The sequence below is a fragment of the Mauremys mutica genome, chromosome 7, assembly GCF_020497125.1.
Source record: "Mauremys mutica isolate MM-2020 ecotype Southern chromosome 7, ASM2049712v1, whole genome shotgun sequence".
NCBI classification, from domain to species: domain Eukaryota; kingdom Metazoa; phylum Chordata; order Testudines; family Geoemydidae; genus Mauremys; species Mauremys mutica.
Genome location: NC_059078.1, coordinates 87,073,162 through 87,087,147, shown reverse-complemented (window position 1 = coordinate 87,087,147; position 13,986 = coordinate 87,073,162). Strand labels below are relative to the sequence as shown.

Genomic DNA, 13,986 nt, shown 5'->3' with positions numbered 1-13,986 from the left:
TAGAGCTAACAAAAATATCAGCTTATCATTGTTCTGGAAAGAGGAGAGTGCTTATGTGAGAGGTTCCACGCCCCCCCCCCCCAACCCCACACTTCTCTGCTGGTCTATTATATGAATAATTCTTAGCAGTTACATAAAGTATGGGCATCTTCAAAGTGCCTTACAGACTAATTCAGTCTCCTAGCATGGCTGTATGGGAGGTAAGTAATATTGTCCCCATTTTACACATGGAGAAACTGATACGCAAAGGGGTTGTGACTAGTCCAAGCTCACACAAGAAGTCAGTGGAAGATCTGGGATTAGAGCTCAACAGCTCCTGGCTTCCTCCTCAACCCAAATGTCTGTGCTGCCCCTGCATGCATGGGCAATGACAGCAGCCCTTTCTGGGACAGCAGTTTGTGTCTTTGTGGAGCAGGAAAGGAGGCATAACATTTGAATAAAGGAAGAGGGCCTCAGCCATTTATTTCAAACCCAAAGTGGCCTTAGTTTGCTGGCTAATGGTGTAGGACCTCCTGACTGAGGTGAGTGGCCAAAGCAGTAGGTGAGCAAATTGCAGAGATGGGCCCAAAATGAAAACTTTAAAAAGACTAATGGGGCCTCGCAAGAAGCCCTGGCTTACAGTCTCCTATTAGTGAGATCTTTTCTGGGATGTGTTCTGAACTGGGGTTTCAGCCCTCTCTGAATTCCTGACAAACTGTGCCATGAAAGAACCGATATGGGCGTGGCCTGATAGCATGCACAGAGCCCTATGGTGCGCTAGAACTTGGGGTGGCTGCCCTCAAAGGTGACATGTTCCCTGTGGCTGTATCATGAGCATCTGTTTTCTCTCTCTTAGTTCCATGTGGACAAAAAGGGCCGTGTGAACTCTGCCCAGACAGAGTTGCTGATCCACGTGGTGAATAGAGAAACCAATAGGATTCTGGATGTGGAGCGGTAAGCTGCTGTCTCTCTGTATGCATAGATAGGAGAGGGAAGGAAGCAGGAGGAGGGGCATTCATGCTTTTGGAATCAATAAGGAAGTTTTATATCTCAGTGTGCTTCATTTTAAAGCACCGAAAGGTTAATGACAGTAACACTGGATCTAATGCATCTTTCTGTGTGGATAGGCTTGTCCTCCCAAGGAAATCTTACTGTGTTTAAATGCACTAGTGGACCCAAGTCTGATCATGACTGACTGGTCGGTGTAAACAAGGTGAAGTCATATTCGGCATTGTTTCCAACTTAGGCATCCTGTCCCCATCTCTAGAGCAGTGAGGACAATGAAATAACACCTGCACATACCCCACTTTGCCCCAACTCTTCATGACTGCTGCCTTAGCTCCACCAGCAAAGCTTGCTGCCAGCACCAGAACAAGTGGCTATCACATTCCAATACTGAATTTTTAAGAAACATCTGCTAGCCTTGAAATCTGGTTAGCTTGCTACATAGCCAGGAACTTGCTGATCAAGTCATTTGCAAAGTCTCTTCTGGTACCATCCAAGCTGCCCAAAGCAATGTGCACTTCTGCCTCCCAATACCATTGTGCTCTGGGCTATCTGGAGGAGGGTTCAGAATCTCCTGGGCTAAACTCTTAAAAGGTATTTTGGGTGGTCAGGAAATGAGAGGAGCCCCTATTCAAACATCCGCTCTCTTTTCTTTCTTCCTAGAGTGATCCAGATGATTGATGAGAATAAGGAGCAGCTGAGGAATCTCTTCAGGAATTACAACGTGTTGGACGTGCAGCCTGCCATCACTGCCAGAGCCCCAGATGACCTCTCAGCATTGCAGGTAAAGGAGAGGGGCATCTTTGATTCCCTACCTGTCTGTGCCATTAACCCTTTCACTTCCCTGAGAATCACTTGGCATGGCTGTCCAGTCCACCCACTGGGTGACACTAAAAGAAAGTGTCTCTTGCATGATTGCCTCCAAATTGCCTTTTTTTAAAATAGGAAAGTGGTATTTACAGCTGCTGACATGTAGCAGAAGGAATTATTTCTCCAGGAATCTACTGTCACCCAGTGGAGTGGGATGAGTTGACAGCAGGACATGTTAAACCTAGAGGCTAAGGGTATGTCTACACTACCCGCCGGATCGGTGGGCAGTGATCAATCAAGCAGGAGTCGATTTATCGCCTCTAGTCTAGACGCGATAAATCGACACCCGAGCAATCTCCCGTCGACTCCTGTACTCCACCGCCACGAGAGGCGCAAGCATAGTCGATGGGGGAGCAGCAGCAGTCGACTCACCGCAGTGAAGACACTGTGGTGAGTAGGTCTAAGTACATCGACTTCAGCTATGTTATTCACGTAGCTGAAGTTGCATAATTTAGATTGATCCCTTCCTCTCCCCCTCCCCTGTGTAGACCAGGCCTAAATTGCTTTACTGCATCCACTAGCCGGTGATGGACTATCCCTTCTCTACAATATGTACTTTCTTCCTGTGGGCCCAGGCTTGCCTAAAACTTGGCAACATTTCCTCTTGTATTAATATCCTGCTTGTTTGCTCTCCATCTTCGGATTTAAAATTGCTCACATCTGTTACAAATAACTTATCTTTTCTAGATGGCAATTATCATCTTGGCTATTCTCCTCTTCCTGGCTGCCATGCTCTTCATCCTCATGAACTGGTACTACAGAACAGTGTGAGTAACCCTAAGCGCCTGGGACTGCAGGACAATGCAAGTATATGAATAAACCTAGCTCTTTGGATAGTATAGAGCAGAATAAATGACAACAATAACCTGAAATGACAGTGGATTGAAGCATTCCAAGATCCATTGTCCTTAAGTGTTTCTTGATTAGGTACTTAATTTCAACATTCCTTTCTCCAGGAACTGACCAAATGCTCTACTAAGGTTATTTAGAAATCAAGCCAGCACACAGCCAACATTCATAACTTTGAATACAAAAATGATACGTGCATACAAATAGGATTAATGCATTCAGTAGATCCTAACCTTTATGGAGATATGTTACATGACATATGTAGCATAAAACACATTCTAAGCATATTTCCATAAAGCCTTATGGGAGGTACCATCACAGAGGGAACTGGGATTATTTAGTCTGCAGAAGAGAAGAATGAGGTGGGATTTAATAGCTGCTTTCAGCTACCTGAGGATAGATCTAGACTGTTCTCAGTGGTAGCAGATGACAGAACAAAGAGTAATGGTCTCAAGTTTCAGTGGGGAGGTTTCGGTTGGATATTAGGAAAAACTTTTTCACTGGGAGGGTGGTGAGGCACTGGAATGGGTTACCGAGGGTAGGGGTGGAATCTCCTTCCTTAGAGGTTTTTAAAGTCAGGCTTGACAAAGCCCTGGCTGGGATGATATAGCTGGGGATTGGTCCTGCTTTGAGCAGGGGGTTGGACTAGATGACCTCCTGAGGTCCCTTCCAACCCTGATATTCTATGATTCTGTGATTCTGTGAACATCATGAGTAACCCATGCAACCTGGGAACAATAAACCAGAATGGCTAATCTAAGATCCTGGGTACTGGAGGGTAAAATGATGGGCACCAATTTTAAATGCACCTAGTCTTTAAATGGAATTCAGGCTCCTAGCTCACATATGCTGAAAATATTACCTAAGAGTCCAAGAATCACAATCCTTTAAGTAGCCCTGACATAAAGGATCGTTCTGCAGTGACTGGAATAATATACCTACAGCAAGAGACTACAAATGTTAGAGCTCTAGCCAAGAGAAGAAGGCACCACCTGAGCTAATAGATTGTTTTTGAGAACGTCCTGAAACCATAGGCTTTCTCCTTGCTGTCTAGTGACCTATGACTGTACATGGGAAGAGATTTGCAAGCGCTGTCCCATTTCACATGATTGTTCCTCACACTTCTCTCCATTAAGTCTTTCTTCTTCTCTCTTTCTTTCTTTCAATTGGCTTAATTTTTTTTTCATTTTTTCCCCCAGACACAAAAGGAAATTAAAAGCTATCGTGGCTGGCTCAACAGGTGGGAGACCTTGGGGTTTTTTTGGTTTTTTTTTTTATATATAACAATATGAGATTCTTCCTGAAGACATGCAGGCTAATAAATATGGGGGAAATAGTGTGAAACACAGATATTGGCAGTGGGGAGAAACCCAGGAATCTGCTGAAAGAGACTTTGGGCTGCTAGTGGGCAATAAATTAGAAATGATTTTGCCTTGTTATTGGTAATAGATGCATAGATATGACATTGGGAGAATTTTTTTTACTTGCCAGAGCTTTGCATTATCAGCCCCATAATATCTCCCCCATTGGCATTGCAGTTGTTTCCTTCAAGATCTAGAGTGCTGGGCTGTCCGTTCCCCATCTCTCCCTCCAAATAGAAGTGTGGATTTGTGCCCACAGGCATGCTGTTGTCTGTTACTTAGCCTGTATAAATGTCAGTCTAACCTACACCTGCTGCCTTCCGCAGGAAACCGAGGTTTCATGGACATCATGGACATGCCAAACACAAATAAATATTCCTTTGATGGGTGAGTTCATAATACTACTTTTGCTTTTCACAATTCACTCTACATGACACAGCAGGAGGAACCTCTGATATTCCATGGGCAGAACCAGTGTTTTAGCACTACCACTGGCTTCTGCTAGCACTTCCAACACAAATCATCTCTGTAGCCACTTGCCACCGAAACCTAGCCACTTGCCACCGCCTGATAGTATCAGGAAACACCATAACATTAGTTAGACCTGGACCTCTCTTGCAAGTCACCCTTCGTATAAATCCAGCACCAAAGCAGTGCAGACTAGTGGCACTTACTGATGAACTGCAGACACAACAGAACTTTGAAAATCACCTGCAGGCAGATGTTACAATTCTACAGTTTATCCCCTATAGATTCTTACAGGAAGGGGTCTGGGCCAGGTGGTTTTTGCTTGAAGTTGTTGTTTAAATGCCTAATCCAGGCTTTCAGAATTAATTGTACAGAAATGCCTCTTAATTTAACTACAGCTTGAGGATTGAAGCAAATTCATATTTTGTTTGTGATGGAAGGAAGAGATATGACTTGTCAGAGTCTGGTTTTTGGGATGAGTGGTTACAGTGCATAAAGCCCTAGAGTAGAATAATGTGTTATTTTCAGAGAAGCAGCTATAGCGGGCCCCATCTTGCTGTCTCCCTTCATTCACCTCAGCCCTTTGTGTGTTTGTGTAGGGCTAACCCTGTGTGGCTAGATCCTTTCTGCAGGAATATGGAGCTAGCAGCGCAGGCAGAGCATGAAGATGACCTGCCTGAGAACCTGAGTGAAATCACAGACCTATGGAACAGCCCAGCCAGGACTCACGTGAGATACTGCCAGCTTATTCTTACCCTCAGTGGGGGAAGTGACTGTTCAGTCAGGATTCAGATGGACTGAGTTAGCATCTCACTTATACCAGTGCAAATCAGGAGTAATTCCATTGTAGTTAATAGAGCTACCCCAGCCCAGCCCGCCCCTTCTTCCCAAGGCCCTGCCCTCCCCGCCCCTCTTCCCCCACCGGAGCCCAGAGGGCGCACACACCCCTAGGCCACCCAAGCATCCCCGGCCCCTGAGTGCATGGTGTGGCCCCCAGCCCCAGAACACAGGGATAGTGGGCAGCATGGCCTCCAGCCCCAGAGCTCAGGGAGGACAGGTGGGCAGCGTGAGCATGGCTCCAGCCACCCGGACTCTCTGGCCACAGGCCGGCCACAGTCCAGGGCTCTGGGGGAAAGAGCCGGCCCACAGCCCCGCAGAGCACTAGTGGGAAGCAGGTGGGAGCCTGAGGGCAGAGTGTGGGTGGACCACACAGGGCTGTTTGGGGAGGCACAGCCTCCGATACCCGCTCCCCATGGTTCTGCCCCATTTTTGCTGAGGTTTTGTTTTCAGAAACTCCCGTTCGTTGTAGGGAACATTTGGAAGAGAACCCTCTGCTGCCAAACCCGATGATGACCGTTACCTGCGAGCAGCCATCCAGGAATATGACAACATTGCCAAACTAGGTCAGATCATGCGGGAAGGGCCCATCAAGGTGAGTGAAGCTGGCTTCCTCCATTTTTGTCCAAAAGCCTTCACGTTTTGGTCCTATGTCATCTTAGTCATTGTCCTTCTTCATGAAAGGAGCAAGAGAAGGTGAGGTTCCCAAATAGCTCCAGGTTCGCCGCAGCTGAGAAGAATGTTGTCCTGACACAAGCCAGTGCAGACTAGTCTTTGCTGTGTGAACCTGTTGGGAACCTAACAGGAACACAGCTCTAAAATTCACCCAACTAGACACAGCACAATCTTTGAGCAGAAAACCAGCCTTGGCATCTAACTGTTGGGACAGCCGTAGCAAATGCACTATGGCAAATCCCATGTTTAAAATGTGATGGCACTGGATTGACGTGAAAACACACAGTTTCGTTTGAGATCCTTTTTTGTTTAGGGGAAAGTGCCTGTCTGGTTTCTCTTGGATGGGGTTAGGTTCACACCTGGAATTCCTCACCAAGGTAGTTTCAGAGTTTGGGGCTGGAAGGGAGAAGCCCCTGTATAATCTCTCCTGTTGCCCCCTCCATCCAGGGCTCTCTCTTGAAGGTGGTCTTGGACGATTACATGCGGCTGAAAAAACTGCTTGCCCAGAGGATGGTGCATAAAGCCACCACCAGTCAGGGGGACCAGTCCTCGGTTACCGAGGTAGAAAGCGTGTGCATGGACATGAGAGGAAATGCTTGCTGTGCCCTCTGGAATGGGGTGTCTGTTTCCATGCCTTTGACCTGCTCTAAACTCTGCTGGGTGACCTTTTTACCCCCTAAAGCTGTGTGAGCTCATGACTGCCAGTTTAACCAGACACAGGGGAGGGGTCTCCACCTTATACTGGAGGCCATACTCACAAAAACATTCTGACTTGGCACAAAGAGAGATTCCTGCCGTAGCCACATTCTTGGCCATCTCATCACCAGAGTACAGAATGGAATGGTGCTGGAATACAGTGGAGTTGATGGCATGCCACTCACCAGAGTATGTGTCCCCCAGGATGGGTCTAACAGCATGATAGTGTCTTTCTTTCCTCTCTAAATTTCCACACTGACACTTCTTTACATCCCCCAGTTAATGTGACATCCCACCATTCACCGGTTCCCCCTTTATCCTGTTTGCTTGGACCATTTGCTCTTTGGAACAAACCTTTAGAATATATCATTCCAATAATAATAGTTAGCTGATCAGCCTCTTCATTTCTGCAGCGCTCTGGTCTCCTGATTCTCCGACATTGCTGCCTGCTCATTCAGCATCTCCTTTGGTCACTCTCCTCCTCTTGGTCCCACACATGTTGGTGTGACTCAGAATTGTGTCCCCTTCTATCGTGGCAGCATCTTCCACTTTCTCAGCTTCTAGGTCTGTCTCTGTGAAGGATTCCCAGGCCTGCCTCTCTCTGGGTCCAATCTCACATCTTCTCCCACACTCCCAGCCAAAATCTCAAACTGTCTCTCCAAAGCACAGGTTTTTGTTTATCCTCCCAATGCACGGCCATTTCATTTCGTATGCCCCCTATGCTCCTGTCTGCCAGGCTGGCCACCTCTCTCATTCAGCACCTCTTCTTCCGCCTTCAGGTCAGACTTCAACTCCTCCCTGGTGTTTGTTCTGTAGAATATTGTCAAATATCCATCCTTCCTCCTTTGTGCTCACAGCTAAACCATGGCCAGTGGCAGCTAGTGCTTCCAGTTAATGGTGGGGCTGCAGGTAGCAAAGCCTACTCCAAATCTTTTTTCTATCCCCTCACCATCCGCTCCACCATTGTAGGTTAAGCAGATTTTCAAAATGGAAAAGCTGAGACATGGTTATGGGGAAGGGTTTGGGGGATGGGAGTTGATGGAGAGGTGAGGGGAAAAGAGGCCCCTCTTCTACCACCTTTCCCCTTTCAAAATGAAAATCTGAGAGACCTTACAGTACAGGGCAGGGTGGGAGACAACAGGAGTTAGCCTCCTCCTCTTCCTCCCCACAGACCCTCAGCTCAGAGCCAGTTCTTACTTTCCTAGCTCCCTTTAATCTCTTTCCCCAGAACTCTGAACCCTCATTCACACCCAGCACCATTTCCCTCCACTTACCTTCCCTCAGAATCCCACTCGCTTATCCTCAGTCATGCTGGCAAACCCACCCCTCCCACTTAAGCCTCGTCAGCTCTCCTCAACCCAACCCTGGATTGTGCAAAAAGCTCCTTCCTCCTGGCCTCCCCTGCCTTCGTTGGCCTTCGCTCCCCCTGTCTGCCCCCAGCCCTGATACTCTAAAACTAGTGGAGTCTCTTTCAGGCTAGTTAGAAGAAAAAAGTGTCTGAAAATCTACTGTTGAAATCTCCCACTTGAACTCACCCCATTTGCACTCTCCACTGCACAGTATTTTGCTCCAAGACCAACACAGCTCAAAAACCAATTCCATGATCTTACTGTAATACGAAAAATAATTACTTCATAATTTACATTGCAGCTCCTTGGGGGCAGAGACTGTCTCAGTTTATATTTCTGTACAGCCTCTAGCACATCTTAGCCTGGTCCCAACTGAGGCCTCTGGGTGCCACTGAGGAGGAGTAGAGGAGTTCATAGTTACAGATTTTGTGTTAATGCTCATAGACCGTGTAGGATCTACCTCAGATTCCAGTTCAGCTTTAAGTTGAAGCAAAGAAAACACTGCTGTGAAGCTGCCTACAAATATAACTAGTGGAACCTGCCCCTCATGCTGACCCCTGCTTCAGGAAAAGCTGTCTAGGGCCTTCAAGGGGACAACTGGTAACCGGCAATGATGCTAAGGGAGGCAGGGGAGGGAAAGGGACACAGGTATTGGAACCCATGTTGTTGATTTGTGCTTGGGCTTCTTGCAGCTGATCCAGAATGACCTGGATGAAGAGGAGGAGCAGAGCCCGAGCCAGGGGAGCCTTCGGTTCCGGCACAAGCAACCTGTAGAGCTCAAAGGCCCAGATGGTATCCATGTGGTGCATGGCAGCACAGGCACTCTGCTAACTTCTGATATCAACAGCCTGCCGGAGGATGACCAGAAAGTGCTGGGTCGGTCCCTCGAGACACTGAACACAGACTGTGGAGGCTATAATGACCGCAACGCTCGCACCGAGTCTGCCAAATCCACCCCCATGCACAAGATGAGGGAAGTGATTGTGGAGAGCCCACTGGAGATCACAGAGTTATGACTAGAAGTGGCATCACTCGTCTAGCATTCCAAGAAAGCGTGGCCAAGCAGATAGTCACTGCAAAAAGAAAACACAGACACGGGGCAAGAGGGTAGACGAGAACCTGGTGGCCTAATTACAGCCCCAAAAACTAATCCTACAGAGATAGCCAACTGTTTTGTTTTGATACAGCAGCCTTGGGGAGCCTAACCTTGGTGGAGGGCTCTCAGGACTATGCTTTACTAGAAGCGCACATCATTTGATCATTAAATTCATATTTTTTTATTTTTTTAAAAAATATGAAAGATTAAAAGTTTCAAAACAGAAGAAGGGAAGCCCTGTGGAATAGAGACATGAACTACTAATGTTTAGGGTTGCAAAAAACCTGCACCAAGTGGGTACAAAGACTCAAGACTTGCATATTTCCTGGCTCTTCAAGTCGCTCATGGCTGCATCAGTGCATCCTCCTACTGTGCATGGGACAGAAGCACATCACACCAGGGTGGGGGAAGAAGATTCTGGGGCTGATGTGGCATTCCAGGAAGCCTATAAAGGGAGTCTGAATCTGTTTGGCATTAATCTGTGTCATCACCTTTACAGGAAGAGAAAACAAACTGAAGACATTTCTCCATTTTGCTGGCTTACCAAATCATATACGACGTCAACCAGAAATAGACTGACATTAACTTGGGTTTTGAATGTAGAGTGTTCGTGTGTAACTTTTTTTGTTTGTTTGTTTGTTCCGTTTCTAATAGTAACTTGTTGAGAGTTTTGGGAATGGTCTGTTAAATGAACCAGAAATACAATATGGATTTGGTTAACCTGTCCATTTTTGTTTCTTTCTCACTACCAAGGGGCACTTCACTGGGGAAGGTGTTGGATTTACATAGCTCTCAGTGCTCACTCATCTGTGTATACACTGCTATATATCAGCAAAGAACTACTGTGACTGAATTTTTGTTGTGAATTAAACACAGACAAGTGTGTGGCCTCACTCAGTTCCTCTGCTCAACATTTCTATAGTGTCTAAATGCCCTATCTGCAACCCTACGTGAAGTGGCAAGAATACTTTAATCTCTACCCCCACAGAACCCTACAAATACTACCCAAAGAGGCGCCTTTCTAACAGACTTCTAGCAAAGGAATGTAATCTCTTGGAAAAAGTCAGTGTTATTCCACAGTCCTGCAGGCATGCTGCTGAGCAATAGCATGCACATGGTACATACTGGAGCCAGCGGTGTAGCATGGCATTTGCTTTGATGTGGGAATCACCTGGTGAAGTTCTATGGCCTATGTTATGCAGGAGGTCAGACTCAATTATCATAATGGTCCTTTCTGACCTTCAAAATCTCTGAACACATTAATCTGTAAGACACACGGTAAGATTCAGCTTTAGCTGAAGTCAGGCCATAATGGGGACATCTAGCAGAAGAACATGGTGATCACAGTAGATGCAAGCCAGAAAGAACTTCAACTACTACTGCATATGACTTGGGGGGAGGGAAGCACAAAGCTTGTCCCACTTGCAGGAAGTTTTTATTGGTAGAGAAGTTTTGTTTTGTAAAATCAAGAGACTGTAGAAAGCCACTGCATCTCCCTCCCCACTTCCTGGTCCCTGTATCTAAAGCTGGGCAGCAGCTATTGGAAAAGGCTGATCTTTAAGGGTCCTGATTTTTGAAAGTGCACCAGCTCACAAATAAGTTCTGAATCCACCTTATCTACACAGGTGCACCTCACTGTGATATCTGTGCCACTGGTGCGGTATCCCTGGCACAAACCGTTACAAGAAGGCAGGAAAATTGAAACCTCCCCTCAATATGATTCTGTCCAATCATAATGAAAAAAGACATGGGGGGGGGGCAGGGAGGAGCAAAGCCTGATCCCTTTAAAGGCAATTGTGAAACTGACTCACCTAAGGCACCAGGTTTCAGCCTATAGTCTATAAGATTTACTTTCTAGACAAATGTCATACACAACACTACAGTTACTGGATGACAGATAAGGAAAGCTGGATGTTTTCTATACTTTTGCCCCCCTGCCGCAAAGGCAAACCCCTCATGAGGCAGCCATTGCAGTCTCTGCCCAATCCTGCATTATGTGCAGAGAAAAACTGCAGTTGCTTTGAACACAATCACTATTTTCTGTCCCAATCAATGTAAATACTAATGTAAATATCACCTAAATATCTAAGACACTAGAAAAACTAACAAAACTAAGGAAAGCTATGCCTTAACCTGAATAAAGAGTTTGCATATGGCTAAATTGTATAAATGAAAATTACATTCTCCAGAAAAACAAATACACAAGACAACAGTCAATAGCAACTAATTCTGAATTAGCTGTGTCTTTAGATTCTCTGCATCTTGGTTATAATGTGAAGCAATTAAAAAATTAAGGTATTTGTGATGTAAGTGTCTTGCCAAGTTTAAGGCAAAGCACTCCACCATCACCAGTTATCCTAAGGAAAACATTTAAATGTCCTCTTGGTTTTGAGATTTTTAATTACTTTTTTTAAAATATGAGATGCTAGGCTGTTTGCTCACATTGAAGAGATGAGTGGGGGGAGAATACACATTTTGCCCTTTTCAATTTTACTGCCACTTCCCCTACATAATGATATATCATGCTCATGCTCAGACTCCACCACATAATTCAATTGCCAATCAAAAAGAGCTTTGTTATGTCTTCATTGCACACCAGATCCTCCAAGCACAGCAACATTGCAACAGCAATTAAGCTAAAGGAATATTTGAGAAGACGACAGGGGAGAGACAATTCCCTTCTTTGATTTAGGCAATCTACCTTGAAATTTCCAGAATATTCATAAAATCCACAGTCAGAAGGTTTTCTTCTAGTTCCATGTGTGACTTGACCAGAGGCTGAGTCTGGGAGAAAGTAGAAGTGAGACTTGTATAGTAAGTCAGATGGCATCCATTGTGACTTTCTGTGAGCAATTGGGAGTCCCAACTGCAGTCAGGATTTCAGATAACAAGCCCAAAGTATTACCAGAGATACCTCTTGGTCTAATCAGATGGCATCTATTGTGACTTTCTGTGAGCAATTGGGAGTGCCAACTGCAGTCAGGATTTCAGATAATGAGCCCAAAGTATTACCAGAGATCCCTCTTGGTCTAATTTCATGCCCTAATCTCATGCTCACTGAAGTTACTAGCAAAGCTCTCATTGACATCAATGGGGTAGGACCAGGCCTTTAATGAGCGTCATCTAGTGCTTCACAAGACTATATTGGAACAGATGGACACACAAATGTAGGAACCTTGGTCTGAGTTATGGTCCTAAACCCCAAGTCTCCATTTTGGTTGGTATTGGGAGTGCTGCCAAAGGATTGAACCACCATGGCAGGCTAGGAGGCAACAGTAATTCCTCCAGCTGATTAATGGATGGCATTTAGTGACACCAAGAAGGCCCTGTGGTTGATTTGCGTTGGCTTCTGGACTGACTTAGAAGGACTGATTTATACCTTAACAAAAATGCAATTATGATAATTTGGCCTCCCCACAGTATCATGTTATATATTAGCATAGCTATATAATTGGTTATTTACTAATCTTTGTTGTATTAATCCTCTCAGCTGGGGTTTGCTCTGTGAATCCTCTCCCTCCAAAGTGCTCTCTGTTCAGTGCCAGATTCTCTATCACACCACCTGCTAACACATCTTCCTTTATGATACACACACACACACTTTTCTGTCTTCTTCCTTCAGTCTTGAGCTGTTGGACTCTCTTACCTCAGGACAGTGCTTTACATGGCCAAACCACATGAGCCCACACTTCCTCATTTCATGTATGGGTTAGGTTAGGCCCATGAAATCTGTTAGGGAGGGGCAGGGCTCGGGGCACCCCACCCAGGACTCCTACCAGGCACCAGGCTCTGGCTGTCAACTCTGCGACACCGGGGAGGAATGGGACAACTTCTCCTGCAGGAGGTGCTCCAAGTCAGCCCCACCTCTGGAACCTCCCCCCCAGCCACAGGAAGCTCCACACCCCTGCTCCGTTTCCTGTCTGCATCACTCCCCAGGCATGGGGGAGAGGTGTCACTGTACAGGGAGGTTCCTGGGGGTGGGTGTGCCCTAGCCCAGCCCAGCCAGGACTAATAGCTGGAGCCCAGCGCACTGTAAGAGCCCCCAGCAGGGGTGCCGGAACTAGGGGTGGGAGGGCCAAGGGTGTAGTTGTGGGGGTGGCATAGAAAACCCAAACATGGGCAATCAAAGGCTGATGGTCTTTACCAGAAAAAGCCCCATTTTCAGTAGGCTCAGTCACATGCTGTCCATGTTTATGCAGCATTAGCCATTTTGTGGCTGAATTTGTCACTTGATAGAATGAAAGAGAAACTTGCATAATCAAGTATTAAATAACTGACGTAGTTTTCTAGCTAGCCACTGAGCAGGTGGACTTGAAGCATCTGCAGCATTAGCTTGCCAAGCTGCTTCACACAATACCCCAAGCCCTGGAATTGCCTCCGTTGCATGGGTGCTCATCCTTTAGGCTACGCTTTTAACCAACGTCTCCTGAATTAGCATTTGTGGGGGCCCTTGCAAAAAAGCTATTAGATATTACAGACCATTGGCATGGATTGGTCACAGCTGCCCAACCGCTCTCTCTTCTACACTGATTCTGCACTGTCATATAGTGCTCCTCTTCCCCAGCCTCTCTGCTAATACAGCGCCTCCTGCCAGGAAGCAGGAGATGAGTTGTTAGCCCTAAAGGGATTGAGGCTGAGCCTACTAACTTTCACCCTGGGAAGCATGGAGACAGCATGCGCTTTATTTCTCGTCATTAAAAAAGAATGAAAGTGAAGTGAGGACAGGAACACAGTGAAACCCTTAGAAAAGGACTGGGGAGTCTGCAAGCCTGGGGACAATTAGCTGCTTCATCCCAGGCCA

General features: G+C 46.2%; 1 protein-coding gene across 22 annotated transcripts in view; it reads left to right on the top strand.

Moving 5' to 3' along the window:
- CDH23 (cadherin related 23) overlaps positions 1-9,969 on the top strand; it is a 529,883-nt gene extending 519,914 nt beyond the window's left edge. For 14 of the 22 annotated variants that reach the window (XM_045025448.1, XM_045025449.1, XM_045025450.1 and 11 more), the window contains 8 exons: positions 836-933; positions 1,648-1,768; positions 2,542-2,621; positions 3,903-3,943; positions 4,391-4,451; positions 5,132-5,261; positions 5,842-5,964; positions 8,782-9,967. In XM_045025448.1, coding sequence (XP_044881383.1) covers positions 836-933; positions 1,648-1,768; positions 2,542-2,621; positions 3,903-3,943; positions 4,391-4,451; positions 5,132-5,261; positions 5,842-5,964; positions 8,782-9,105 — 978 coding nt within the window. In that variant the 3' untranslated portion in view covers positions 9,106-9,967. Of the gene's footprint in view, positions 1-835; positions 934-1,647; positions 1,769-2,541; positions 2,622-3,902; positions 3,944-4,390; positions 4,452-5,131; positions 5,262-5,841; positions 5,965-6,491; positions 6,606-8,781 lie in introns of all 22 variants that reach the window. The other 8 variants (XM_045025457.1, XM_045025456.1, XM_045025458.1 and 5 more) reach the window with 4 other exon arrangements.
- The last annotated feature ends 4,017 nt before the right edge of the window (positions 9,970-13,986 follow it).